Consider the following 26,134-nt stretch of genomic DNA (forward strand, 5'->3'; position numbering starts at 1 on the left):
CAGATAGAATGATCTGAATGAAGAATGTAGTATGTTGATCGGACAGACAGCTTAGTATTCATACCGAATAACCCTATTCCAACCTTTATATACATCTGAAAGAGATATAGAATTGCAATATCAACTCCCTAAACCCCCCTCCTCCTTCTCAGCCAACTTCCTCCGCACAAACTCCTCCATCCCATCCCTCTCCTCAACAGTCAACAACTCAATCCGATCCTCCAAGCTCCCCTCCCCAAAGAACCTCCGATCAATCCTCGCCCAGTAGATAACATCAAAAGCCCAACTCCTCCTCGCGACATAACTAACCCAGAACCCGCTATTATCCCAACTCTCCCGCATACGACCAGAAAGCCGATTCTCCTCCTCAATAACCCCACACCGAATATCAACATCCTCTCGCACCCGCAGCTCCTGCAAGAAAACCTCCAGCCGGGCCTCATACACCCGCTCCCAGTCATCAAGCCCGTCTTCCCAGTACTCCGGCCTTTCAAGCAGTAACCAACACGGCGGACTATACACAAACTCCAACGGGGCCGCATAAGTAAATTCCCAATCAATAGCCCCGGATATCTTATACCCAAAGCCCGAGTTGGCAAGCACATTCGCCGGCCGTAAATCATCACAGAATAGTTTAAACACCCCCTCTTCCCTAGTCCAACAAAGCCGTCCCTCCCTAGCAAGCTTCCGGAACAAACACCGCGCAATATACTTCGTCCTACAATCCTCCGCATCGTCAATAGCGTCATTCCGCTGCAAGGAAAGATGCGTCATATGCAATTCCGCAAGAGTAAGTAAATACTCCGCACCACTTGCAAATGTTTCCGTCATCTCCGGTAGATCCTCAGTACGAACACCACCAACCTGCACAAGCTCATTCATATTGATACTCAACGGCCTGTGCTCAACAACCCACTCATCGTCGAACCCGTCTTCCGCAGAATTAGATATACATCCAATACGCGGGAACGAATGTTTGGCAACCTGCAGCAACAACCCCGCCATCTGATTATACACCGAGCGCAGTCTATCCTCATCAATATCAGGATCGAGAACAGGCCGCTCTTCATCCGGTATTCCGGGTGTATTCAGTGCATCGACCAGATCAGCGTTATGGTCGATATACTCCATGATAATGAACGGGCCGAGACCAAGCGGACTTTCGGCCCTGCTGCCATGGTGAAAGATGTGCGGGATGCGGGTTTCTGTGTTACGCTCGAGAAAACGCATCACGGAGACTTCGTGGTGGAGCTTTTCGTCTGGGAAGATTGAGTAGCCTGAGATTGGGAAGCGGATTATGGCTGAGGCGCCGTCGATGAAGCGGAGACGGATTATCATGTTGAAGGAGCCTTTTTGCGGGGTGAAGAGTTGGTCTGCTATGCCTTTTCGGTGGGTCTTGATTAACGTCGTTATTCTTTTCATGGAGTCTGAGGTCAGGAGGGTTGTTTTCCAGGTTGATAGTTCCTCGTCGCTTTTGTCCCAGGCTACTTCGTCGAAGTACATTAGTTTGCCTTTCATGATTGGTGACATCTTGGGATTCATGGTGTTCTTGGAATGGGGAGTGCTGGCGTTCAGGGGGTATTATTGTGCCTATGATAGATGTCTATGTATCCTGGTGAAGTCCTTTTACCCCGCGGTTACTCAGGAGGTATCGGCAAGTTGCATGTTCTGAAACAAAGGCGTCAGACTTGTAAGTCATTTCTATTTGTTTGGTCTGTTTGAATGATTCAGGGATTCTTCTACTACTCCCTCAGAAAGGCTTCACAGTCCGCTGAAACCTCGGCGGCTGACGAGTGAACTTCTCCGGCTCATCTCTCGCTCCATCTTTCCAATAATCAAATTCCATCCATGCATTCTCAGGCATCTGGGCCTCAGTCGCCTCCAAAAATTCCCCAAGATCCGGACAGAGTGGAACAACACCCGTCTCAAGCACATACTGATCCCAGAGCTTAAGCAACTGCTTCAACTTCTTCGGCTCGACATCTGCGAGATCGTGAATCTCACCGGGATCCTGCACAAGATTATACAACTGCCACTTCTCAGGCCCTTTAGGCTTAGGAATAAAAACGATCTTCCAATCCGCACAACGCAACGCAGCCCGTCCACACGTCTCCCAACCCTGAATAAACTCAACCGGGTGGATCCGCTCCGCCTGACCTACAGCCCAGGGGTGGAAGCTCCGTCCACGCATCTCGACAATCTCACGACCCTGGTATGTCGGCGCCGGGTGCTTGATCCCCGCCATATCCAGGATCGACGGGGCGAGGTCCATAACCGTGGCGAACTGATCCGTGATCCCGCCCTTACCGACCGCAACATCTGCAGGGTTGATATTGAAGTTCGCAGGGAAGCGACATGTGAATGGGACGCGCACGCCGCCCTCGGTGGTATACGCCTTATACAGACGCGACGGCGCGGTAGCAGCCTGCGCCCAGCGCGGACCGTACCAGATGAACGAGTTCCCGTTTCCGAGATTCTCTAGACTGTTGTCGTAGTATTTCTGCAGATGAGGCATGACGCCGCTCTTCACCATTGGGTAGGCTTCGTAGGCGGCGCCTTCGGCTCCGTTATCTGACATGAAACACACGAATGTGTTATCCAGTTCGTCGATTGATCGGAGGTACTCGACTACTTTCCCGACGTTCGAATCAATGCACTCCACCATCCCTGCGAATACCTCCATCGCAACTGAGGATTTTTTCTTCTCCTCCGCGCTGTACTCCTCCCACTCCTTAACTTCCTCCGCTTGCACGGGATGTGGCTCAACATCATCCCGCACCATCCCCAACTCCTTCAAACGCTGTAGTCGCTTCTCGCGGAGCACGTCGGGGCCTTCGTCATATACTCCACGGTAGTGGTCGATGTACTTGCGCGGAGCTTGCAGCGGCCAATGTGGTGCTGTGAAGGGGAGGTATGCGAAGAATGGACGGTCTCCCTGTCCATCGGGACCTTCACTCCCACCACTAGCTTTCCATTCTTTCAGATAATCCACCATCTTATTTCCATACCCGTCAGATGAGTACCAGTCCTCTGGGAGACGGCGCACATACTCCCCATCCTCCATGTGCAGGGCAATATAGCTCGCCTCGATGAAAGTTGGGAGCTTATCCTTGTCTTTCAGCTCCGGCTCAAAGGCATAGTGGTTTGAACAGGCAGGTAAGTGCGCGAATGAGCGCTCAAAGCCTCGCTTGTGTGGTGATCGCTCTGGTGTTAGACCCAAGTGCCACTTGCCTGACATCACTGTGTGATATCCCCCATCGCGTAGGACCTCGGGGAGTGCGACGACCCGCTCGTTGAGGTATCCTTCGTACCCGGGCATGCCGCGCTGCGGCGCCGTGCTCATGGCTGAACCTTTAGGTCCGTTCTGGCCGGAGATGTTGGTCCATTCGATTAGGTTTCCTAGACCGGCGATGTGGTGGTCTGTGCCGGTCATGATCATGGCGCGGGTGGGACTGGGGATTGTGAGCTTTATTGAGAGCTAATAGTCCAAGTAGGGAGGACTTACGAGCATGCTGCTGCTGCGTGGAAATCGGTAAACCGGAGTCCTTCTTTGGCGATTTGGTCGATGTTGGGCGTGCGGATCTCTCCGCCGAAACAGCCTACATCGGAGAAACCTAGGTCATCGGCGACTATGACGAGGAAATTGGGGCGTTTAGCTGCCATTGTTTAAAAGAAACATTTGAATAGAGAAGGTGAGGGGGTTTCAGTGGTAAGTCAATATTTATATCGGATCTAGCAGACCCGACCCTAACAAGCATCATACGCATGTAAATGATCGCCAATCGGCCATCGGCCATCGGCAAGAAATGCGGGGATTTAGTCTCCACATTAGTTAGATGTGGACTATGAAAGAGGAGAAAAGGGAGAATTGGGCCAATGACATTGTAATCACGCAATATCTGAAGTATAATAGTATAAGAAGTTAAGAAGTTAAGAAGTATATGTTGTAGACATCAGGTACCTGGGAAGAATGTCACGCAATCACAGTAGTGACATAATCCATCGACCCCCCGATCTACCACATACAACCCTACTTTCCTTCTTTCGGACATACTATGACACCTTTGATTCAATTTCTATCTAGACCATGTCAAATGTAAACCCTATATCTCCCTCCTCATTCTCAAAATGGTATAAAACCCCCCATACCTGGTGGACCTCAACACCGGCCACCTCCTACTCACAGCTCCCCCAAACACCACAATTGAACCTTCCAGACCTAGCTCCTACAATGGAAACAGAAACAACCCAACCACCAAAAGCCCACTGGCGCATATACTGGTTCGCGCTCGTACTCTGCTCCGGCGGCGCCTTGTTCGGCTATGACTCGGGCGTAATTGGTGAGTAACACTACACTACACCTACACTCCCTCCAACCTCTCTACCTACCAATCCTACCCATCCCAACATTCCAATAAATTCCAAATTCACACTAATATCACGAAGGCGGAGTCCTAACCTTCCAAACCTTCCAAACCTCCTTCTTAATCCCGGCCTCCAACAAAACCCACACAAGCGCCATCGCCGTAGGAATCCAACAAGCCGGCGCCTTCACGGGCTGTTTCCTCATCTGGCCAATAACTAACCACTACGGCCGACGAGTCGCAATGGGTCTCTGCTCCGCAATCTTCAGTCTAGGCGTGATCCTCGAAATAATCGACTCCCATTCCCTGTCCGTATTCTACCTCGGCCGCGTAATCTGCGGACTAGGCGTCGGCGGCTCTGCAACCGTGATCCCGATCTACATGTCCGAGATGAGTCCGAAGGAGATCCGTGGGAGATTGGGGAGTTGTTATCAGCTCACGTATACGGTTGGGATCCTTGTTTCGTATTGGGTTGATTATGGGGTTAAGATGATGGGGGAGGAGATGGGTGCGCGGCAGTGGCAGGTTCCTGTTGGACTACAGCTTGTGCCGGGGGTTTTGATGGGGGTTGGGATGTTGGGGGTTAAGGAGAGTGTTAGGTGGTTACTTGCGGTTGGGAGGGGGGTGGAGGCGTGGGAGAGTCTTCTTTGGGTGAGGGGTGGCGAGGGGGTGGGGGTTAGAATGGAGTTTGAGGATATGAAACGGGGATTGGAAGAGGAGAGGGAGGTTACTGATGGGTTTAGGGTTTGGGAGTTGGTTGAAAGGGGGAATTTGAAGAGGATGGGGATTGCTGGTGGGTTGTTTCTTGCGCAACAGTCGACGGGGTCGACGGCGTTGGCGTATTTCGGGCCGCAGTTTTTCGAGTTGCTTGTTGGAGCTGGTGATAAGACACTTTTATTGACGGGGATATTTGGCGCGATCAAGGTCGTTGCTTGTTTGGTTTTTGTGGTGTTTTTGTCCGATCGGTTTGGGAGACGGCCGCTGTTGGGTGGTGGTGCGGCATTTATGGCGGTTTGTATGATTGCCACTGCGGTGGTTGTCAAGACTTGTCCCCAGCCTGGAGATGGGACGGTTACTTCTTCGGGGATTGCTACGGTTGCTTTGATATACCTCGATATCATCGCTTACAACTTCAGTTGGGGTCCGTTGCCGTGGCCGTGTGCGAGTGAGATCTTCCCGACGCGCATTCGTGAGCCCGGTGTTGCGTTCGGTGTTGGGTCGCAATGGTTGTTTAATTTTGTTTGGAGTTTCTCGACACCATATATTCAGCAGAGTCTGGGATGGGGGACATTCTTGCTCTTTGGATTGCTGGATGTGGTGATTGTGGGCTTTACCTACTTCTGTCTAAAGGAGACCGCTGGCAAGTCCCTCGAGGAGATTAATGGGTTGTTCGATCGGGTTGGTCCGGATACTGAGCATGGGTGGAAGGGTCTGAATGATGATGCTGCATCGCATGTACCTGCTGAAAGACATCAAGATGCGCAGATTGATGCCAAATCAGTGCATTCCAAGCATCAGACTGCGCATGTCGAGTCAACCGCTGGACGGTCCTGACTTGTTATATGGTCAGTTCTCTTTTATCTACCATGTATATACTGATAGAAACAAATTCATTTCCATCTGCCATGTTATTGTAAGATACATCCCAGGTAACCAGGCTATTGCCCACAGCAATAATCCACCCCCTAGCTAATCACCCTCAAGGCAGCTAGAATTGACAAACACAGTACCGAATATCAAAAGCTTCCGTTTACTCAAATCGGAATCAAAACGCCAGACACCCTCCAGTTCCACTGGATCGCAATTCAAAGGTTTGCAAAAAAAATCCACAACGCCAGACAGACCTGCTGCCCCTCATTACCTCCACATAAAAAGTTCGTTATCACATAAGCACTCCTGTTCACACTCACACATTGATCAAATCATCAAATGTATCCTCCGCCGAGAAAGAATAAGACCCCTCCGAGACCAGCGAAGCCTCCGACTCACGACGCATCTGCTGCTCAAACGCCTCCGCGGCGGCGGCCGCCGCCGGCTCAAGCTGGAGGGGATCATCAAAGCCAAACGACATGGCCGGGGCCGGAGCAGACACAGACACCGCAGCGGTCACCGGAGCCGGGGTGGGTTCGAGCGGGGAAACAGAGGGATTGTTATCTGAGATTCTGACGGGCGAATCCGGCAAGGTCGCAGGTGGGGCACCATCTTTATCGGTAATCTTCTTTACCATCTGCGCGAGATGAAGTTTAATGGGTTCATCTCCACACTGAGCATGTTTCAGGACCTCATTCTTCAATCCGAGGATCTCCGATCGTAGCCGTGCAATCTCCGCGATAAGCTGCTCTTTCTTCTTGGACTGTTCCTTGAAGTCGCATTCCAGCTTCTGGGTATGCTCCTTCTTCTTCTGGCGACACTTGCTTGCTGCAAGACGATTTCGCTCTAGGAACTTGGCACGCTTGGCGCGTTCGTGTGGGGCGTCGTCGAGATCTGGACTGAGGCTTGCAGCGGCGGTTTTGTATTCTCGTACCCGCCGTCGTTTGCTTGCGCCTTCCAGCATGTCGAGGGAGAGGTCGCGGCCTTGATCGTCATATGGAGGCGGGGTTGGTTGGCCATTTCGGACTTGGGCGTTTTTGAGGTCCCGCTCAAGTGCGGAATTGGCAAATGCTGCCGAGTCGGGTTTATCCCAGGCTGTGGCCATTGGTGAGACGGGGCTCAGACCCCAGAGTTGGTCGTCGTCTGGAATGGGAAGACCTAGGAAATCACCTGAAAAGGAAGATGTGAATGGTGATGGATCGATGTTGATATTTGCCAGGCCTGGAGGTAACCCTGATGGTAGACCTGATGGCATTGTAGATTTGAGGTTGGCAGACATGTCAAAGAGAGAGAGAGAGAGAGAGAGAGAGAGAGAAGCTTTCGAGAAGAAAGTTATGTTCCTTCTAAAAACATGGAGAGAGAAACCAAGAGAGCACACTAAGGAAGCTAAGACAGACTCTCTTGCCCTAATAACCCTAAACAGAGAGAGAAAAATAAAAGTCTCACTGTCCTTTTTTTTCTGTGTTTCTGTGTTTCTGATTCACTCTGATTCACTGATTCATTCACGAGGGTTTGGTCGGTGCCTGAAGAAGAGCAGAGTCCAGGTTGCGGTCGACCTGGTTGGAGCCACGGTCGGACAAGACTTCCTGCGGTCCAGAAGATCCGGGCGAATGGGCACAGAATTGGGATATTGGGGGGGGGGATTGTGTTTGGTGTCACCATGGGAATGTTCCAAAGGGAAAACAGAAATCAAAGTGGAAAGGAATGTATTTTTATCTTTTTTAAGACCCCCCTCCCTTCATAACCCTGTAGAGACCTAGACTTATCCAAGTCCAGACTTTCTCTAGACTATAAAGACCATAACAGATAATGGTAAGAGATAGAAAAACAAAAAACAACAAAAAGAATGGTATCCAACAGGATTCAAAGCCGAAAGGGGAAAAAAAAAAAAAAAAAAACAGGGTTGGGCGGGTGGAGAGAGAGAGAAGTATACAGGTTTTTCTAGAAATCCAATCAGAGAACCCAACCTGGTTTCTCAATATGAAACAGGGCTTTGTCCAATTATTTATTCCCTGCCCACCAAGTACCGTCCACTTGTCCAGTGTCGCAACTGTCGATGCACAAAATGCCAATTATTGAGCAACAGACCCGCCACCCGTTGATCATCAACCTCCTTTTGAACTTCTGTCGAGGCCCCTTCTGAGTTCTCTTGCCCCCTGGGCCCAAGGAGTAGCGGTCCAAACACCCGCACCAACTCGTGGAAGTTCGGACTCGCCTCTGGATCACGGAGCTCCATCCCGGGTTGCTCTTGGACGTTGGTCTCCGCACTCACCAACAAGGAAAGTAGCCCAAATACCGCACAGATAAGGTCGCGCTGCATCTCAGGAGCAAGGGCAATCAGCGCAAGACACATCAGCTGAACTCGGGCGGCAGTCGTTGGGCTCGCCTCAGCGATACAATCTGGCACACGGAGGTGATGGGATTGATCGGGGATGGAGTGATAGTACATCGCCCTCAAAACCTGGTAGAGCCGGACACTCCCGAGGATCCCGTTTGGAAGCCCCGCCAGCACGGCCTTGAAGGCCCAGGCCACACCCAACACGGGCGCCAAGTCTTCACGGAGCTGCGGCATGGAAACCACACGCATGGTAAGGGAAATCTTCGACTCATCTTTCTCTGCCTCAAGCACCTGGCTAGCAAAGTGGTCATACAACCGAGTGGCGGCTTTCAGATCGCCGGGCTGGAGGAAGATCTCGGGAGTGTCAACACCTGCAGGAACCCGGGGTCAGTCAAGTCATGACGTAGAAGAAACAGCCACCAACCATATTTGTGCAGAAACATCAGCGTTGCCACAACGTATGCGGGCAGCTGCACGGGACAAGGGGCCAGGTCCGTCAGCATAAGATAGCCATATCCTCCCAGACGGGCCAATGTCTCGATCGATTTTCCTTGCAACGAAGTCATTGGAGTCGGACGGCGCAGATTCGCGAATGTTTTCATTCGTCGCAGCTTAGGAGGTGGCGCTAAAGGGGTGGTGTTGGCATCCAAACTGGATCGCACCTTGCGAACTTTACCCAACAATCCGAATCCACGACTCGTGCCCTCCTCCTCGGCGGGACTGCCCTCGGCTGCTAGAATCCAGTCAGTGACAATCCATGCATAAGAAAATACACAACCTACGTGGACTTGGAGTCTCATCACCTGGAATGGAAATCGGAATGCCAAACTGAGATGCCATGCGATTGAAGGCCGATATCGCCTTGGGTGAGTCAAGTGTGCTAGTCCAACTAACTCGACTTGTTTGGCTGTTGGCTGAACTTGCCCTCTGAGCATCTTGACCTTCAGGCTCGGCTGGTTCGATGACAGGTTCGATTCTGTCAAAATCAGTCTCGGCGATAGGCTCCAGTGTCCCTTCAGAAGCCCTGGATGATTCCTCTCGGCTCGTGCCTGCACTATGCCTTGAAGGTCCTGGCTTTGCTTGTCTGACGTCGGCGGCTTTCCCATCTGAGAACGGGTCCGAAGCCTCCTTGGTATGAGTCTTGGGGTTGCTGCTACTACCAGGGTAATACAGCATGAGTCCCGGCCATCCCCACTCCTCCAAAGGTTCCTGGATAGGCATCGCGATTTGTCGGGCAGGGTCTCGGCAAACAGTTTCCTCAGTCTGGCTGGACTCCTGAGAATGAGTCGTCTGAGCGCTGACCTTCCGCCCCGACTTTGGGTCATCGAACCTGACAGACTTGCCAGCGGCCGTAGACGACTCCCCGGCAGTGGTATCCAGCTCAACTGGATTGGAGGACAAAGGTATAGAGCTCGGTCTCTCTTTGCGGGAACTCTCCTGCGCAGTTTCAGGCTGTGTGTCTGTGATAGGATCATCTTCGTGGGATAAGCTGCCACGCAAACGAGCAACCATTTTCTTCAGACGTCTGGTGCCATTCTTGGACCGAGGGGGGAGTTCGCTAGTGTCTTGAGTGTGTTGGGCATTCGACCCAGTTTCGGTGTTGTCAGTATTGTCAACGGGGGCTACTGCGGCCGAGCCAGATGGCTTGTTTGCGCTGGGTCCGGCTTCGGTTGTTGGCTCATCGCCTAGTTCATTTGAAGCAGCTTCTGGCTGAGGCTTCAATGGATCTCCTTCAGATGGCTGGCGCCGTCGTGGCCAGACACCACGAGATGTAGCAGGGTCAGGTGTCTCAGATCTGGACCGGAACGCATTTTTAAGACGCCGCATGATTACGTTTGGATAATGTATACGAGAGGAAGAGATGGGGATCAAGTAAGAACTAGGATGGGGGCCCGGGGATGTCCACGGGTTGACTTGGCCAAGGTCTTGTCCTTGAGGAAGGAGCTGAGATACAGGAAGGTACGTCTTAACAACATTACAGATGTAAGGTCAAGGTTCAACCAACAATATAAGATAATATAAGATAATGCTTCAAACATTCCAGGTCTTCCAAGTCTATTTCTGAGCAATAAAAAAAAAACAAAAGTTTTGGAATCCATATCATTACCTCTGTACATTCGTAAAGCCCAAAATCAAAAATAATAGCCAAGAACAAGCATGGCCTCGCCGGGCCCATGTGCTCCCAGGCAATTCATATGTTATCTTCATCTTTCGAGGGTTCACTCGAAGAGCCAGAACAGGGCAGATCAAAACGCCGGAACCATGCAAAACGGAATATCTATGGGAAAAGTCACTTTCAAACTCGAAGCCGATCAGGCTTCCTCGTTCTCTCCCTCGAGAAGAATATAGTGCAGGATATCACTCAGAGTCAGAACGCCCTTGAGCTTGAAGTGTTCATCCACGACAACGAGACGGTGCACCCGTGATTTGCGGATAGTATCAAAGATAGTGTCCAGTCCATCATTCAATGAACATGTGTAGATACCCGGGAAACCCTGCGGAGAAAGTACATAGGTAAGTATCAAACTGATATCATCAGGGACGGAGGGTCACATACCGGAGAACGTTTCTTCAACGCTTCCCCAACCGTGAGACTCAAATCATCATAGAAACCACCCTTGATCAAAGTAATGACATCGACCGACTCGAATACGTTGTACACCACGCCTTCCGAGTTCACAATTGGGACACTGGATATGCTGCGCTCGACCAAAATATGGATGACATCAATAACCGGGGTATCCATTGAAGCCGTAGCAACGTTATCATACGATCCAAGCAAGAGCTCCCCCAGTGGACGCCGCAGCTGCTGCGTATCGGGGACATTGACGGCGACGAATTTCAAGATACGGTATTGGGTGATGACGCTGAGAACGTGGGGCCGCTCGGTCTGGCTATCGCTGGTGACGAGGGGGATACGGCGAGCGCGCGATTCCAGCATGCGCCGACAGGCATCATAGAGAGGGCGCTCTGGATCGATGGAGACGGTCTCCGGCGGCGCCACACCTAGCGCCTTTTCAACTTCTGTATATTCCCATTAGCCGGGTGTACCTCCAGGAAATGCGGCGGCACGGGGGAGGGCCCAACGCACCTCGCAAACTGTCCAGGCGGAATTGATCGATCTGGTCCAGTGCGGCGGGGTTCTGGAAATAGTATTGGATGACATTGATGTAGTCGGAGGTGGTCAGAAGACCTGCGAATTTGGAGGCTTTGGAGTCCCACAACGGAGCTGAAACGATGCCTGTACCTCCCGATTCCCCGGTTCATAGTCAGCTGGAGTTCGGCAATTTTGTAGAAAAGGATGTGAAGGGATCGCGAAAAACGTACCGTTTTGAATCAGAATGTTCAGACTCTCCTTGACGGAAAGCGACGTATCGAAGATGATGAGTCGGAAGCTGAGCGGTAGGACATCGTAGGAGTTTCGGGCCTTGAGGAAATCGCGAATGGCACGCTGTTTGCGTTAGTCAAGATCTAGATATGACCCCAGGTGATCTGGTGACTGGTGAACCCATGCCCCGAAACACGTTCACAATGTCCGATCCCCCACAGTGTCCAACGTCAGGTATAAAGAGGGGTTCCCTCCCCCTCTTTTCCCTCTTTTGAAAAAGCAAAAAGGGAGACTTACAAGGCCTTGTCGCTCTTCCCGATCGATCGCTCGCTCGGAAGCCATTGGGGGCGTAGGTACGAGGATAGGCTGCACGAAAGGCGCGTGACCAGAGATGGGAGGTCCCGAGTCGAGGATCTTCCGCCTTTCGATATGTGGGGGAGAGGGATCCTACGCAACCAGATTGAAATCGATTGGAAAAAGGGGATACTAATAGGAGATTTAATTAATTTAATTTACATGTGTTATTTTCTTTTTCCTTCTTTTCATATCAGATTATAATATTTAATTATTTCCAATGGGATGCAAGTACGCGTACGGGAACATTCGAATGATCCTTGTTCAACGATGTACATATGTATACGACATGGATATATACCCCACGCTTTAGATGCCATCGCGCCAACCCATATGATTGCTCGGTTTGTCCATCTAAAAAGCCATTACTGAAGAGATTGAGATCGGTAATATTAAAGGATATGGAAGGACGCTTCTTTTCTAGGAAGAATAAGATGCCCCAAGGAGTAAAAGGCAGACATGTTCTATCCCCTTCTCTAGATAGTCATGATCTTAGTACAAGTGAAATCCATACTATGAGTATAGATTGTTAGTTTATTATTTACAAGAATAGTCCGCCGCTTATACGGACTTATGATATCTTTTGGATGCTCTTTTTAGGTGAATACGAAGGCATTAAAAAGCATAAGCATATTCTGCGCAAGAGACCTTTCTATATGTAACCTTTTAATTTTCTGCCTGGCAAGCGCGATGGCATCTTAAAACCTGCCGTAACACACCCGGACTTGACACCTAGTTCCTCGGGCATAAATTTATATAAAAGCCCAGGTATGAACTCTCATCTAGGAAAATCTTCCGTCGGAACTAGGAGCTGGGGCAGACACCGACTTCCGGATATAGAGCGCAATATCCGAGAACAGCTCTTCATCAGGGCCAAGCTCATGCAGCTCATAACCTTCCATCATTGCTCTAACCCGCGAAGAGTCAGGATCGGTTCTAAGGAGGATGTTAGCAGATTGAAAAGAAGGTAGAAGACGACATGATACACACAAACCCCGAACAAGCCCATCATCGAACTTCACTTGACACCAAATAATAACCGCGGGTCGAGCAATGTCCGTAATAATCTCCTTGACAGGCACATTCGGTGCTATCGAGAGTACGATCGAGTTCTCGTCCACCTCGAGCCAACCACGCGGATCTTCAATCACCTCGATGCCCGCCTCGTCCAGAATCTTCTTGTCCACCTCGCTATAATCCGGATCCTGTGAGTAACATAAGACTTTCTCTTTATGATCTCTTTCTTGTAGCCATTCCGTCATGGTAACGAGAAGCGCGTGCTGAGACGCAGATCGCCACGCACTCCTAGTATCTAGAGTGCCATCCTCATTGACACATTCGCGCGACATCGTGCCAAGAGCAAAACCGATGACCTTGTCGATTTCATGATATTTTGCTGAAGATGAGAGAATTGTCTTGAGCTTTTCGCAAGCTGGGCTCTCTTTCCATTCTTGGGTCTTGTCTTGGAAGGTTTTTGTGACACGGCCCAGGGGGCCACGCCGAGGGATGGTTTTCTCCGATTTGCTATCCCATTCATGTGTCTGATGCATAATATTGACTGAGCAGGGCTCCCAGTGCTGGAACGTGTAATCTTTCCATTCAAGCTCCCTTCTGAGAGATGCTCGGCACTGATAACTGAGGACCAGTTCCTTGCTGGAGAATATTAGCTCTCACCATAATACAAATATTAATATTAACCGCACGTACTCACCACACATATTCCAATTCCATATTATCCACGCGCAATTGCCGAACCTTCCCTGTCTCGACATCACACTCAACAACCGCGCCGGTTATGTCTTTGGTAAGTATTTTGTCTCCCTGGACTGGGTCTTGCTTGATCTGATCCCACATGCCTTGAATTAATTCCTTGGTGAAAAAGGGCACACCGGATTCGTAGAGTCTGTCGATAATTGCCTTCACCTCCTCCTGGGTTGGCACCTCCCCAGGTTCGGCCAAGCGACAATGTCCGATTTTGTAGTCAAGGTCTAACCGCGAGATCCTTTCTGCCACGGGCTCTGAATTCTTTATGTCGCCCATGTTGACGATGTGACTGTGAATATTTGGGTGGCAAAGGAGTAATTTATTTTGGGGCAGTACTTATATAATATAACCAGTATTGTTGCGGCTGGCGCCTAAGCCAGCGCATCCATCACACTCGCACTGACATATCACATGTGTGCGGGGTACGTCTACTGGATAAAACATACATAGTTATATAGTTATAGATTGCAAAGGGATCGACATAATATACACTTCGGGGGACATTGTTCAGAAAGCTCATGCCGTTAACAGATAGCAGTATTCAGTGCATCACATCGTCTATCACATTTACGTAGAAAGTTAGCATCTAGTTGGCGAGTATTCTATACCCAACTGTTTCAGTAACTCCTGCTCCCGGTGTTGGTTGGATAACATCCTTTGAGAGATGACTTGGGAACAAACGTGTTAACGGGAGTACGCGCTTAGACTGAGGACCTACAAGTAAATATAAGTAAAACAAAACATCACTCAAAGTTCCCAACTACCTGAATACTCCCGTCGCAGCCTGGCAGACAGCACTCTTTGCCCTATACTAGAAGGATTAGAGAGCAGGGGGACTCGGGGGTCGCCGTGTACCATGTGCCACGCACCCAGGGGTATAGTACAAGAGATATAGCAACCGTGGTACTGAAGGAATCGGCGATTGTGAATGAAAAAGTAGGAAGGGACGACTCTCAGTGAGTTGGTAAGAGCCACCCGTTGTTCTCTCGACTTATATGAACCTATATCCAAAGCCATATATACATGGCCATCGACGCCTGAGTAACACAAAGCAACCTACAACGTATTAGGCTCTCGTTGCAAGCAAGTTGTGTGTGACGAGAAAACATGAAACTACTAGGAAGGACAAGAGAAGCACGGGAACGTGCTGTTGACAGAACAAAGCGCCTGTAGAGAAGAAGAAGCAGACCCGAACGGAATCATGGCTATAATATGATATGACTCTAAAGGATAAATATCTCGAGGCAAAAAAAAAAAAAAAAACTAACCCAAAAGGAAAACCAAGTAACGCCGCCGAAGCCATGCAAGGTATCATCGCAAAGCACATTTTGTCCAAATTCTAGAACCAGCCAGAACCTGATTCCTTGGGAGTTAAATACATGAGAGAGGTGTAGGAGACGGATCAAAGCTCAACGAAGCTCAATGACTGAATATCTGTAGCCGGGCCTAGAGGTGCCCGTGTAGCTTGAATCGGTAGATGCAAGTATGGTTGGCACCCCAATTCGAAGTCACTCGGAAGACAACCTTGTCCACACGAATCATTGAAACGTCGACGATGGTGTTGAGCTTGAATGCCTGCGCGTAGTCCGGGCTGTGGAGATCATATTCGAGCTTTCCGATGCGGTAGAAGTTAGGGCCGAGAATTGGGTCGTCTGAGTAAGCGCTTGGAGGTTCGAAGGGGTTGCTCCGACGCAATAGATCCATCACTAACCCGTGAAGTGAACCGATTCCAGGGATTAGGAATCCTCCAAGTCCTGTTTCGCGGGACGAAGGGGCCTGAGTTGAGGGTGGTGCTGGTGACACTGTGGCATCTCCGAAGAGTTTCAGGAAGCCACGGCCAGGTCGAGCCTCGGGTGTTGGTTTGGCTTTGACTGGTGTTTTGTGGGGGTTCACTTTGAAGCGAGCCCACAGCTCGATTGTTCGGGGTGCCGCTTCTGGTTCGAGAGAAGCGCCCACGGGAATGTGCTCAACGACCAACTCTTCTGCCACGATGTCGCGGCCGAGAAGGACGGATAGTTGGGTTACTCCATTGCGAGGGGCGCTGCACCAGCAGTCGCCTACCTCTTCCCACGTGCTAAGGGCAGACAGGGGGGATTGCGGTGCTCGGAGGGCTCGTCTTGTTGCAAACGAAGTCGCCCAGAGGAGTGCTCGGAGGGAAGCGCTCTGCTTGGGACCCAAAGTCGGTGATGTTTTCGCTGGGTCAATGATTGCCCCCAATGCCACTGAAAGGAAATTCACCTTATAAACCGGGTTCCGATGGAGGCTTGCATCTGTGGGTTTCGAATCATGAATGGACTTTTCTGATCGAACAGAGCTTATCTCTTTCGACAGGGATGACATCTGAACGTCCATTTTTGATACCTCGCTCCGAAGGCTATGGAAAACTTCCGGTTTCGATATGTTTACGTTCGAAGACAAGTCCCAATCCAGAACACCATGATCTAGATAAACGCGAAGCTTTGCGGCAATCAGGGGCATGAAAATGAAACTCAAGAACAAAAGCAAGTAGAAGCCACCCCGAATCCAGTTTTGATAGGGGCCTTCCATTACTGCCCCGAACGTCTGCATCCAGGATTTTCGGCGTACCTCGCTGGGGGCTTCATTGTTACTCTGGGGCTCCTGATTTTGGGGTCGCACTGATCCTAGCCATCGACGCAAAAAGCTTTCCTTGGGGACGTCGGGCTCTAAATCGTGATATATTGCCGATTCAAACTTGACATCCTCTTCTTCTTCATCCTCCTCCTCGAGAACATTAGCCAGGCCAGAAATTCGTCGAGGGGGCGCTGTGATGTTGCGTCCATGTTTGCTTGGTCGCGTTCTTTGAAGGTCATCTTCGTTAATATCACGCTCCAGATTCCAAGATGCCACAGAAGCATTATCAACAGAGCTGTGGCGGAATGGCGAGCTGCTACCCAGAGGACTGTGAATGCGAGGAGATCCCGTTCGTTGAAGCGGTGATGGATACAGGGGAGAGTTCGACAAGGGGCGTTGTAATGGGGGTTGAGCGTCCGGACTAGAGTCCGTAGATACCGAATGTGGAACAGGAGGCGAAGGAGTTTGATCGGAATGTTCGTCTGCTGCATTATGCAGCGACTGCTGAAGCTGAGCCTCGTCGGGTGTTGGCTCACGCTTTGACTGGCGTGCTTGGGGGCCTTGCTGCTTCTTTGTAGCGGCTGTTCGCTTCCGAGCAACTTCAAGATGGGCATCGACTGTTCCAACTGCCTGGTCAATCCCAACATTGGGCCGCATCGACATGCGCTTGGGTAATGCTGTGGTGGTAGTAGCGCCATAGTTGAACGATGCTTGGACTGGAACACTGGGCAAAACAGGCCCTTGCACAAGGTCGAGGATGGACTCAAACTCGGGCGCCGGATGTGGCCGCTGAGGAGTCGCGCCAGCCCGGCGCGTAGCACGTTTAGGCGGCATCTGTACCTTTAACCTGTAGAATGGATTCTAAAGATGACGATATGTTGTTCTTGTTTTGTATCTAGTTTCGATATCAGCTTTGGACTGGACAAGTAAAGCAAATCAAACCCAGACAAGGGGGCATAGTCAATGTGTAAATTGAAACCTTGGAAATACCAAGCAATGATTGAAACGGAATATCCACACATTCGTGTATCAAGACATAATGCGACATAAACTGGAAATGGTTTCACGAGGATGGAACATGTACAAGTATGGCGGACCAAGGCCATTGGTTGCCACCAGTATTAAGCTAGAAAAAAAAATAGAGCGACAATGACTTCAGACTTACCACCGAACGGATTAAAAATGCAGACTCCGAAAGGCCGTGTGTAGATGCCCGAAGCCTGTAGATCGCGACCCCGGAGAGACGCGCAGACGCGACGGGAACGTGACTTGTAGCTATGTACCAGCAGCTTCCGAAGGTGATGCGCCCGAGAGAGATCAAAAGGTGTTCACTTTGTTCCAAGAATAGCAAACACTATGGGTTTGAGTTGCCAGGAATCCGGGGGAGAAGTCAGAAGGTTAGGGATGAAGTGAGTGAAAAGTAGGGGAAAAAGGGTGGAGGCGCAAATGTTGAAGATCACTGAAGAATCTCAACTCTCGACTTTTGGAGTATATGGAGTATATATATGTACAACATCGGACTTTGGAATTTGACATGTTCTTTATATTTCTGCTGTTCTTTATAGACTACATATGTACAGTCTCACTTCCATAGTCTTTGTTGCTTAGGTCTCTTTGTCAACTCTTGCGCCTCGGACTGCTACAATCTTGCTATTTTTGTTTCATCTTACTCCCCTGTCTGAAGGACTTTGTTCATGTGTACAGAATAACCAACGTGGTCCTGCTCCTGATTCGCCCGGTCGCTACTAAGACATAGATTGAATACTATACAACGGTCGCAAAAAGGCTGAGGTGAAAGCAAGAAGTGAACCTCCCCCCAAGTATGCACCTCCTAAAAGAAAATCTTATATGTCTAACAGGTCCAGGCAGCCATGGTGCCGTCTTTACGACCTTCCACAAGGTAGCCGTCCTTAAGACGAACCCGCTCGATGGTCGCAGGGAATGGCCCATCGTCGTCAAGCCCAACACCTGGACCGCAGTCCCAGTGGTTGCCATCGGCCTTGTCGTAGACCTTAACCACACCCTCTCCGGCAGCGGCCACGATTCGTTTGGCATCGAACATCATGTCGGTGATCGGCTTCTCGTAGGCATAAGCGTCGTATATAGAGCCCATACGTAGATCCCAAATCTACGAAGAATTAGAAACAATGGTCAAGCGAGAGAGGGGGGGGGGGGGGGGGATGGAGTGCTTACCCGAATACTGCGATCGAGACTACCCGTGACCAGATGCACATCATCAAATTGAAGACATGTGACCGGTCCCGTGTGTCCTACAAGACTCCGGTGGACATGACCACTGCGCAAATCCCAGAGACGGACCATACCATCTGCTGTACCGCATGCCAGCGCAGCGTCAAAGCACTGCACTGCACCAATAAAGTCGGCCGAAGCATCGGGCATGCGACCCGATGGTCGCCAGTCGGAATCTCCCATCATGGACGACGATGCCTGGGCGGACGCCCACAGAACGTCCAGAGTTTGGACACAGCGGCCTTTGACTAGATCCCATTGTCTGAGTGTCTTGTCTGCAGAACCTGAGACAAGGGTGTCACCCTTGAAATGAAGCGCTGTCACCTCATCAACGTGTGCCTCTAGCGAGAATACATTACAGTCTTCAAGGTTGGAGGATGGCGGTGGTGGGAAGTTGTGCTCTGAGGCTCCCTCTTCTTGGTCCCGCTCGTGTTTGTTGAGGCGTCCATCCCGGGTCGCGGGCCGAGCACGGCTCAGGTCCCACAGCTTGACAGATGCATCCATAGATCCCGTGGCCACGATGTTATCCTCGACCTGCAGGCATCGAACCGAGGCATTGTGTCCCTCCAAGAAACCGGAGCATCGGCCGACATTCATGTCCCAAACTCTCACAGTATCATCTAGTGCAGCGCTGACCATAGTACCAAATGGATAGTCAAAGTCGATGGCTGTGACCATGTCGGTGTGCGCTTCTATTTCCTTGATCAGAGACCCCGGGGCGAAGTGTTCATGTAGAATTGGCATCGACCGTTTCCCTAATCTGTTGTCAGTTGTGATACGCATACCAGACCGGAGGATCTCATACGATTAGATTTATGTCGTAGACTTTTTGATGAAGGTGAGGGGATCTTCTCATAAATCGATTCTGACATGAACGAAGCGTCCATCGCTGGATCTCCCGACGATGCGATAGAACCATCCTGTCCGTCTGACCGTGGCGTCGCAACTGGTGTGTCCTGTGATTCCTCCTCTTCTGGGAAATCTTCCAATTTATTATCGAGATCCGTCACTGTTCCACGTTAATCAGTTTTCTCCCATGATTTCGTTTGTGTCGACATGTTGACCCACGTTCTTGCTCCAATCCCGCTTCGTCCATTTCCAAGCCGGCCAATCGATCGAGAACAATCTTGCGCATTTTATGCAAGTTGGCGACCTTGTTATCGATTTCATGGATCTCCGCGCTGCACATGTTCTTCCTGATTCCCATCAACTCCAATTTGCGACTCAGCGATTTCCGCTGGCCCTTTAACCCGGCCGGGCCAGCAGTCAAGGTGCCACCTCTCTCAACATCCTTCAAAAGCTTCCCCTTGGAGTTCCGCCTTCGGTGTCGCTTCTTCTCGTGCTCTTCTTCGGGAACGGAGGCCTGGAAGCCTTGGAAAAGGGAGTAGGAGCTGTTGTCTTCGGGAATGTTGGCGAGAAGATCATCCGGGAGGGATGAAAGCGCACGCGACTGGATCTCGGTAGTCGAAAGCTTCGAGCGGACGAGGTCGGTCGGTGTTGTTTGCGTTAGAGAGAACACCTTGCGCTGCGTGGTCGGTCGCCGGAGCTCGCGGTGGATGTCGGTCATAGCATTGTGTAAGTGGGCGCTGTTCTGTTCGCCCGGTCCCATCAGGTGTCCTGCGGTCGTTGTGACTTTTCGTCCGAATGCCTCAAGGTGACGAGTCTGTAATCACCGCAGATGAAATCCAGTCAGCCTGCAGTTTGGTGGGGGGTGCGCCATCGGAGGTGGGAAAAAGCCTACCGTTAAGCCGGTGCCCAGAAGGCCATCGCCCTCGACAATATCTGACAGACCCGACGGGGAGTCGTCGCGGCGCTGGTTCTCCATGAGACGGAGAGTAACTTGGGCTCAACCGAAACCCATGCGATACGAGGAGATGAAAGTTGGAAGCTTGCGGTAGGTTGAAGTAGGAGACTTGGTGTCCCACGCGGATTTACCGCGTTCCCCGGGTACTGCCGTATCGTACTTTTACGAGCTGAAACCAGCACAGGTTCTTTCGCTTTCGACTGTCGGAATGTGGATTTCGATCGATATTTGATCAAAGTGCAAGGATGTTCAAGTGTGTTGGTTTTAGCTCGATTGTGGTGTTTCTGCAAGTGCCTCGGTCGCATATGGTCCAAAGTACCAAATGCGCCAGATTATGGGGAGCCTGATCATGTTTATTCACCGTTTTTTTTCTATTCGTAATTGTTGAACTCTGCATATGAGAAACTATGTAGGCGTTCTGACACAGCATATATCCCTTCTTTTCCCCCCTCTTCTGCGATATATAAATGGGAGCACGAGCGGAGTGGACTTGAGGCATTCAGAAACAACTTTACAGTCCCGCAGACTCTCTCCATCTACACATCACCACATACAAGCCATGGATACCGCCATTGACCTCTCCGATGCCCTCAAGGCATTGGACCTTGCTAATATTCGTTTCCAGTTGATGTGAGCTCTCACATTTCCTCCTCCCAAAAGACTGCCCAACTCTTTCCCCCACCCCCGCCACAACCTTCAATACACACTATACCCCCGAAACACTGCATTTCTATTGAACCTCCAACCCCCCACCACAATGAGAGCTGGTAACTGACATTCCAGGCCCTCAGTCGACTAGAAGACACAATTACCTTCCACCTGATCGAACGGGTTCAATTCCCGCTGAACAAGACCGTCTACGCCCCCGGCGGCGTGAAGATCCCCAACAGCGAGCTCAGTCTGCTAGACTACCTGCTCCGCGAGCAAGAGCGCATTCAGTCACGAGTACGCCGCTACCAGTCGCCCGACGAGTACCCCTTCTTCCCGGACGTGCTCGAAGAGCCCATTCTGCAACCGCTGGAATACCCGCGCATCCTGCACGAGAACGATGTCTGCGTCAACGACGTAATCAAGGAACGGTACATCAGCGAGGTCCTGCCGGCAGTGTGCCCCAAGTTTGGCCGGGAGGACCGTGGCGAAACACAGGAGAACTACGGCTCCGCGGCGACCTGTGATGTTGCTGTTTTGCAGGCGCTGTCGCGCCGCATTCATTTCGGAAAGTTCGTTGCTGAGTCAAAGTTCCAGAAGGATCCTGAGACTTTTGTGCGTTTGATTAAGGCTGAGGATCGGGCGGGTATCGATGCTGCTATTACCAATTCCGCGGTTGAGCTCAAGGTTCTTGAGCGCTTGGGTCTCAAGGCCAAGACTTATGGCACTGATCCTGCTTTGCCTGATGAGAATGGTCCCAAGATTAACATTGATGCTGTCGTTGCTATGTACAAGGTGAGAAGAGACATTTTGGGGTTTTGGTTTCGGGTGTATGATCGCTGACTTGTGCTACTCTAATAGGAATGTGTCATCCCACTGACCAAGATTGTTGAGGTCGAGTACCTCATGCAAAGACTCAAGGGCACACAATGGGAATAAACAGCATCTTAACATATGCATCTTAACGTATGTATGGTTACGGTATGATCAAACCTTCAGATGTCAACATTTATGAGCAACCATTATGAGAATTATGTGGCCGACGCAACACTGTCCCGGTGATACACAGAAGACAAAAGTCAGAAGCAAAACAAGCTAGAATTGAATATATTTTTGTCGTAAACTGGGCATGAGATGCATCAGACTACAAAGTCTTAACATTAACTACGACATATATTGGGTAAGAACCTTAACCATAGGCTCGAACTTGGCCGCCTCAATCAAAATCAAACTGCCTTTCGTCCGGATACCCAGCTCCTGGAACGCACGCTTGGAGTCTGAGTGACCTTCGTCGGACTTGTGGGTGTAATCAATTGAGCCAGCACACAGCGCATGGCGCTCGATAACCTCGTCTTCGGGGTGGAAGAAGAAGCGCTCCTGCTCACCACCCTTCTTCTTTTTCTTCTGAGGCCGGGACTCTTCCTGGTCGAGCTTGGACTCGACTTCCTCGTAGTTCTTAGAGAGAACCAGGTAGTGAGAGAAGGTGTAGGGCTCCTTGTCCTCAACAGCCCAGGCAATCTCTTCCTGCAGCATGTTGTACATGGGAGGGACAATCTCGGAGGGCATGTTGATCAACCGCTCGGTCAAAATGAGACCGATGGGAGGGATCGGGGTTTGGGAAAGGAGCTGGGAAGCGGCGGAGAGGGACGGGTTGGAGGCGGATTTGGTCTTGAGGTAGTTGATCAGGTCCTGGACGACAGGTTTGTCCTAGGAGCAGAGTGTTAGTGCGACGAAGGTACGAAGATCGGGAAATCACGAACCTTGTGTTCCTGCAGATTGAGAATTGACAAAAACGCATAGGGATCCGATTCATGTCCATCAACCTTCACTGTTGATCCCAGTGTTGGCTGAGAGAGAATCAAATCAGCCAGCGCGGACATGTCGAAGATCTGAGCATCATTGTCAAATAGCTGACGCAAGAGGTTCTTCAGGCCGTGGAAATCGATAGGCTGAGGGTCGAACCATTCAAATTCGACATTGACCATGTCCATGTCCTACAGTCGTCATTATTGTTAGCAATCCGACGGCACACAGTCCGGGGTACAAGTCTAACCTCGTCGGAGTCGGACTCCTCTGGCTTGGTGCCGCCCATGGTGACATCACCGAGTTCTTTCCGCTTAACCATATTGTGCTAATTGAGGTGCTTTTTGTCTGGGATTGGGTAGAATTGAAGTTCAAAGGTTGATCTTGGCCCCGCGCTCGGCCGCTTTCGAACTTTTTTCCTTATCGGTTGTTATCGCGGATGTAGGTCATTGCTGCCCAGGTCCCAGGGGCCATCAATTGATTCGCGTGTTCTATAATAATATGCTATATATTATAGATGTATTTAGGAGTCTTCAAAAGACTTGGGAAAAGCCTTTTTAGTCTATGGGTTTCGTTGACAAGCTGTCTAAGGGTGCAATGGCCATACTTGCACATAAAATATATATGGATTAAATAAATAACATTTGAATACACAACCAAAGTCTGAACAATTAGAGCGTTAGAAGCTTCGTAAGAATATGCAAATATGCATTCAGATACTATGCAATTATAATATATCAAACCCCGAAAACCATTGCTTTTCGAAATCAAGCATTCAAGTCTAAACGTCGTACTCCACCGCTTCAACAGTCGGAACTTTATGAAGCTTAATATCAAAGAACTGAGCGACAAGCTGCACACAATCCCAAATAACCTGAACCTCCTCCTTTGGAACACCAATGCGCCTCGTACCACGAATATGCCAATGGGTCTCCTTAGGCAGATTCTGACTCATGATACCCGGCAGCACAACAAGTTGTGTATCAAGGTCATTCAAGACTTGACGATCGGACAAAAACAAGCCGTAAGTAATCTCCTTGGAGAGCCAAGAAAAGTCCTTATGCGCACTGAACAAATCCAGCGTGCCTGTCGTGTTACGCGCGTACAGCTTCTGCATCCACCCCGTGCCGCGCTCGTGGTTTGCCTCGTCGCACTGCCATCCCTCGCGGGTGAAGGTGAAATCCTTATCCTCGTCGCGCTCAACCTCGCTAATGGCCAGAATTGCCTCAATGGGCTTGCATACTCCGACTATAGGTACGGATTTGACGAGCGCCTCGCGCAGCCGGCGAATCAGGGCCTGCCGGGCAGCTGAGGTCGCATAGTCTGCTTGCTGGGTGAGGTGGAGATAGAGCTGGTCTGCTCGCTCTGGGTCTGGGCCGGCGGCTAGAGTGGAAATGGCTAGGATGTACCATTTATCGTTGCCTAGATTGGTGGTCTTGAAGCGGTTCTCTAGCTCGGTGAAAAGTTGGCGGTAGCGGGGCTGGACCTCCGGTGTTGCGGTGGAAAAACTCATGGTTGTTCTTGGCGGTTGGTATGGGAGAAGGATTGAAAAGATTTTGGGCTGCAGCTGCAGCTTACTGGCTCGGATTGGTAATCGAGAGAACATGGCGTAGAGCGTACAATTACAGTGTTCAATACAACGTAAAGTTGGTGATCTCTCCATCAATCGCAGTGCACTCCGACGGCTGAAGTGGGTCGCTGCAGATCAAGGCAGTACGGAGTATGATATCCAATGTATAAAACCTCGAATTTTTCTTTTATTTTCTTTCTAGAGAGGTAAAGGATGGAGAGCTATTGAATTTAAGAGGAAATATCGCAAAAAATACCAGGTACTGCATTTCATTTGCGAATTCCTACATCGGAAAGATACATCGATTGCTGGATAGGTCACACATCCACGAAAACAATATACAAGAAGAAGCCAATAGGTACAAAGATATCCACACTAAGTCATACTATGAATAACGAAAATAACCCAGCTAATTTACACATTAGGTATTACAAAGTATAAGCAAGTTACCAACGTTCTACACGAAATATAAAGTGGGGCGGACACTAACCAGCGGAACCCTAAAGCATCAGCAATGTCATCAAGCAATGCTCTGCCTTGATTGCAACGATTTCTTTTCCAAATCAGAACCCCAAAGAAGGGTCCAGAGCACGCGCGATCAGAAACGAACAAGAATCTGTTGTCATTGCCCCTAAACCGGACTCAGCCCCACTATGATTTCAGTGACTCCAGCATGACATCACAAGCATAAAGGCAAGTATAAGATCGAGCTTTTGCAATGGCAAAATTGAAATCAAACTCCTCCTCCATTCAAACAAACTCCTTCTATTCTCAGCATCTCAAAACTCTCAGCAATTCCCAAATCCACTCTACATCTACACAACATGTCAAACCTGTCCGGCTCGGGTCATTCCAGCGTTGGAAACCCCAGTATCTATGAAGCAGGTGATCAGCGTAATGCCCCTGTGTCCGAGCTTCAAGAGCGCGCCCGTTACGCCGAGGGCATGCCCCATAGCCACAAGAACCTTGATTCCAAGGACGGCCGCTCCATTGCCAACAAGCTTGCCTCACAGGAGAACAAGTCCGACCCCTCCAAGCACCGCAACGAGTATGACGCCGAGGCTGAGTTGAGCAAGCAAGATCCTACCAAGCCTGTAAGTTGTTACATAAAACATCGGCTCGCATGAAAGCCTTGATCGAGATACACTTGCTAACTTTGGTTTCTATATAGGCTAGGTCGCATGGCAACGCTCCATCCAAGGGTGCTAAGATTGATGCCGAGCTCAAGGCTGAGGATGAGCAGCGTCTGCAAGACAAGGGTATTAAGCACTAAATTCGTTAATGCTGGTTTTTGATGTTACACAAAACAAAATACCCCCCCTTCATGTCTCCTGATTGGAATTGAATATAGTCGGGAATGGAGGGGTTGGTGGTAGAACATGATGTACGATAATAATGATATCTGGTCTAACGTTCTCTTGAATGAGTAACGGGCCGCTGAATGAATACCTACATTGAAGATAATACAGATGGGTGTTGGAAATGTGTACACATGTGTCGTTTGTATACAGTAACTTAGAAGAAATATTGTAGCAAGTACCTACCTACCTGTAAGCAGTTATATATCCAATGACTTTGTGTTCACTCGGAATGGCCTCCGTGCCAGATGTCTGATGCGACTTCCACTTGCCCGGGGCACAGAAAGTGGCGTCATATATCATTTACACTTCCAACGTACAAGCCAGAACCTCTATAGTAGCAGTATACATGAAACAGTAAAATGTTGACC

At 50.1% G+C, this 26,134-nt stretch overlaps 13 protein-coding genes across 13 annotated transcripts; 3 read left to right on the plus strand and 10 right to left on the minus strand.

The window, feature by feature from the left end:
- Nucleotides 1–120: 120 nt before the first annotated feature.
- On the minus strand, nt 121–1,542 carry N7455_004614 (uncharacterized protein; the record flags this gene model as incomplete). The annotated part of the gene is made up of 1 exon (XM_040956830.2): nt 121–1,542. One exon carries the CDS (start codon nt 1,540–1,542, stop codon nt 121–123), a length of 1,422 nt encoding a protein of 473 aa, XP_040812693.2.
- A 208-nt stretch (nt 1,543–1,750) lies between these two features.
- On the minus strand, nt 1,751–3,663 carry N7455_004615 (arylsulfatase; the record flags this gene model as incomplete). Its single annotated transcript, XM_040956723.2, has 2 exons — nt 1,751–3,452; nt 3,506–3,663. 2 exons carry the CDS (start codon nt 3,661–3,663, stop codon nt 1,751–1,753), a joined length of 1,860 nt encoding a protein of 619 aa, XP_040812784.2.
- A 424-nt stretch (nt 3,664–4,087) lies between these two features.
- N7455_004616 (sugar porter family MFS transporter) lies at nt 4,088–5,918 on the plus strand (the record flags this gene model as incomplete). Its single annotated transcript, XM_040956839.2, has 2 exons — nt 4,088–4,340; nt 4,447–5,918. The coding sequence occupies 2 exons, from the start codon at nt 4,088–4,090 to the stop codon at nt 5,916–5,918; spliced, it is 1,725 nt and encodes a 574-aa protein (XP_040812768.2).
- Nucleotides 5,919–6,270: 352 nt separating this feature from the next.
- atfB (bZIP transcription factor atfB) lies at nt 6,271–7,233 on the minus strand (the record flags this gene model as incomplete). Its single annotated transcript, XM_040956774.2, has 1 exon — nt 6,271–7,233. The coding sequence occupies one exon, from the start codon at nt 7,231–7,233 to the stop codon at nt 6,271–6,273; it is 963 nt and encodes a 320-aa protein (XP_040812785.2).
- A 726-nt stretch (nt 7,234–7,959) lies between these two features.
- N7455_004618 (uncharacterized protein) lies at nt 7,960–10,119 on the minus strand (the record flags this gene model as incomplete). The annotated part of the gene is made up of 3 exons (XM_040956737.2): nt 7,960–8,663; nt 8,717–9,025; nt 9,075–10,119. 3 exons carry the CDS (start codon nt 10,117–10,119, stop codon nt 7,960–7,962), a joined length of 2,058 nt encoding a protein of 685 aa, XP_040812794.2.
- Nucleotides 10,120–10,604: 485 nt separating this feature from the next.
- snf4 (AMP-activated serine/threonine-protein kinase regulatory subunit SNF4) lies at nt 10,605–11,962 on the minus strand (the record flags this gene model as incomplete). The annotated part of the gene is made up of 5 exons (XM_040956789.2): nt 10,605–10,787; nt 10,850–11,316; nt 11,384–11,533; nt 11,620–11,743; nt 11,918–11,962. 5 exons carry the CDS (start codon nt 11,960–11,962, stop codon nt 10,605–10,607), a joined length of 969 nt encoding a protein of 322 aa, XP_040812819.1.
- A 794-nt stretch (nt 11,963–12,756) lies between these two features.
- N7455_004620 (SRR1 family protein) lies at nt 12,757–14,014 on the minus strand (the record flags this gene model as incomplete). The annotated part of the gene is made up of 3 exons (XM_040956850.2): nt 12,757–12,910; nt 12,965–13,627; nt 13,686–14,014. The coding sequence occupies 3 exons, from the start codon at nt 14,012–14,014 to the stop codon at nt 12,757–12,759; spliced, it is 1,146 nt and encodes a 381-aa protein (XP_040812827.2).
- Nucleotides 14,015–15,184: 1,170 nt separating this feature from the next.
- On the minus strand, nt 15,185–17,164 carry N7455_004621 (uncharacterized protein; the record flags this gene model as incomplete). The annotated part of the gene is made up of 1 exon (XM_040956753.2): nt 15,185–17,164. The coding sequence occupies one exon, from the start codon at nt 17,162–17,164 to the stop codon at nt 15,185–15,187; it is 1,980 nt and encodes a 659-aa protein (XP_040812713.2).
- Nucleotides 17,165–18,182: 1,018 nt separating this feature from the next.
- On the minus strand, nt 18,183–20,405 carry mdv1 (uncharacterized protein; the record flags this gene model as incomplete). Its single annotated transcript, XM_040956852.2, has 5 exons — nt 18,183–18,458; nt 18,524–19,335; nt 19,386–19,589; nt 19,649–20,243; nt 20,322–20,405. The coding sequence occupies 5 exons, from the start codon at nt 20,403–20,405 to the stop codon at nt 18,183–18,185; spliced, it is 1,971 nt and encodes a 656-aa protein (XP_040812774.1).
- A 538-nt stretch (nt 20,406–20,943) lies between these two features.
- N7455_004623 (chorismate mutase ARO7) lies at nt 20,944–21,971 on the plus strand (the record flags this gene model as incomplete). The annotated part of the gene is made up of 3 exons (XM_040956768.2): nt 20,944–21,014; nt 21,176–21,827; nt 21,894–21,971. 3 exons carry the CDS (start codon nt 20,944–20,946, stop codon nt 21,969–21,971), a joined length of 801 nt encoding a protein of 266 aa, XP_040812692.1.
- A 225-nt stretch (nt 21,972–22,196) lies between these two features.
- On the minus strand, nt 22,197–23,157 carry N7455_004624 (protein-transporting protein BCP1; the record flags this gene model as incomplete). Its single annotated transcript, XM_040956725.2, has 3 exons — nt 22,197–22,739; nt 22,793–23,026; nt 23,086–23,157. The coding sequence occupies 3 exons, from the start codon at nt 23,155–23,157 to the stop codon at nt 22,197–22,199; spliced, it is 849 nt and encodes a 282-aa protein (XP_040812842.1).
- Nucleotides 23,158–23,616: 459 nt separating this feature from the next.
- On the minus strand, nt 23,617–24,348 carry N7455_004625 (uncharacterized protein; the record flags this gene model as incomplete). Its single annotated transcript, XM_040956791.2, has 1 exon — nt 23,617–24,348. One exon carries the CDS (start codon nt 24,346–24,348, stop codon nt 23,617–23,619), a length of 732 nt encoding a protein of 243 aa, XP_040812697.1.
- Nucleotides 24,349–25,164: 816 nt separating this feature from the next.
- Nucleotides 25,165–25,949, plus strand: N7455_004626 (uncharacterized protein). Its single transcript, XM_040956867.2, has 2 exons — nt 25,165–25,499; nt 25,577–25,949. Exons 1-2 carry the CDS (start codon nt 25,230–25,232, stop codon nt 25,676–25,678), a joined length of 372 nt encoding a protein of 123 aa, XP_040812747.1. The 5' UTR covers nt 25,165–25,229; the 3' UTR covers nt 25,679–25,949.
- Nucleotides 25,950–26,134: the final 185 nt, after the last annotated feature.

The sequence above is a fragment of the Penicillium solitum genome (genome assembly GCF_028829755.1).
Source record: "Penicillium solitum strain IBT 25940 chromosome Unknown utg000003l_segment0_segment0, whole genome shotgun sequence".
Lineage (NCBI taxonomy): Eukaryota > Fungi > Ascomycota > Eurotiomycetes > Eurotiales > Aspergillaceae > Penicillium > Penicillium solitum.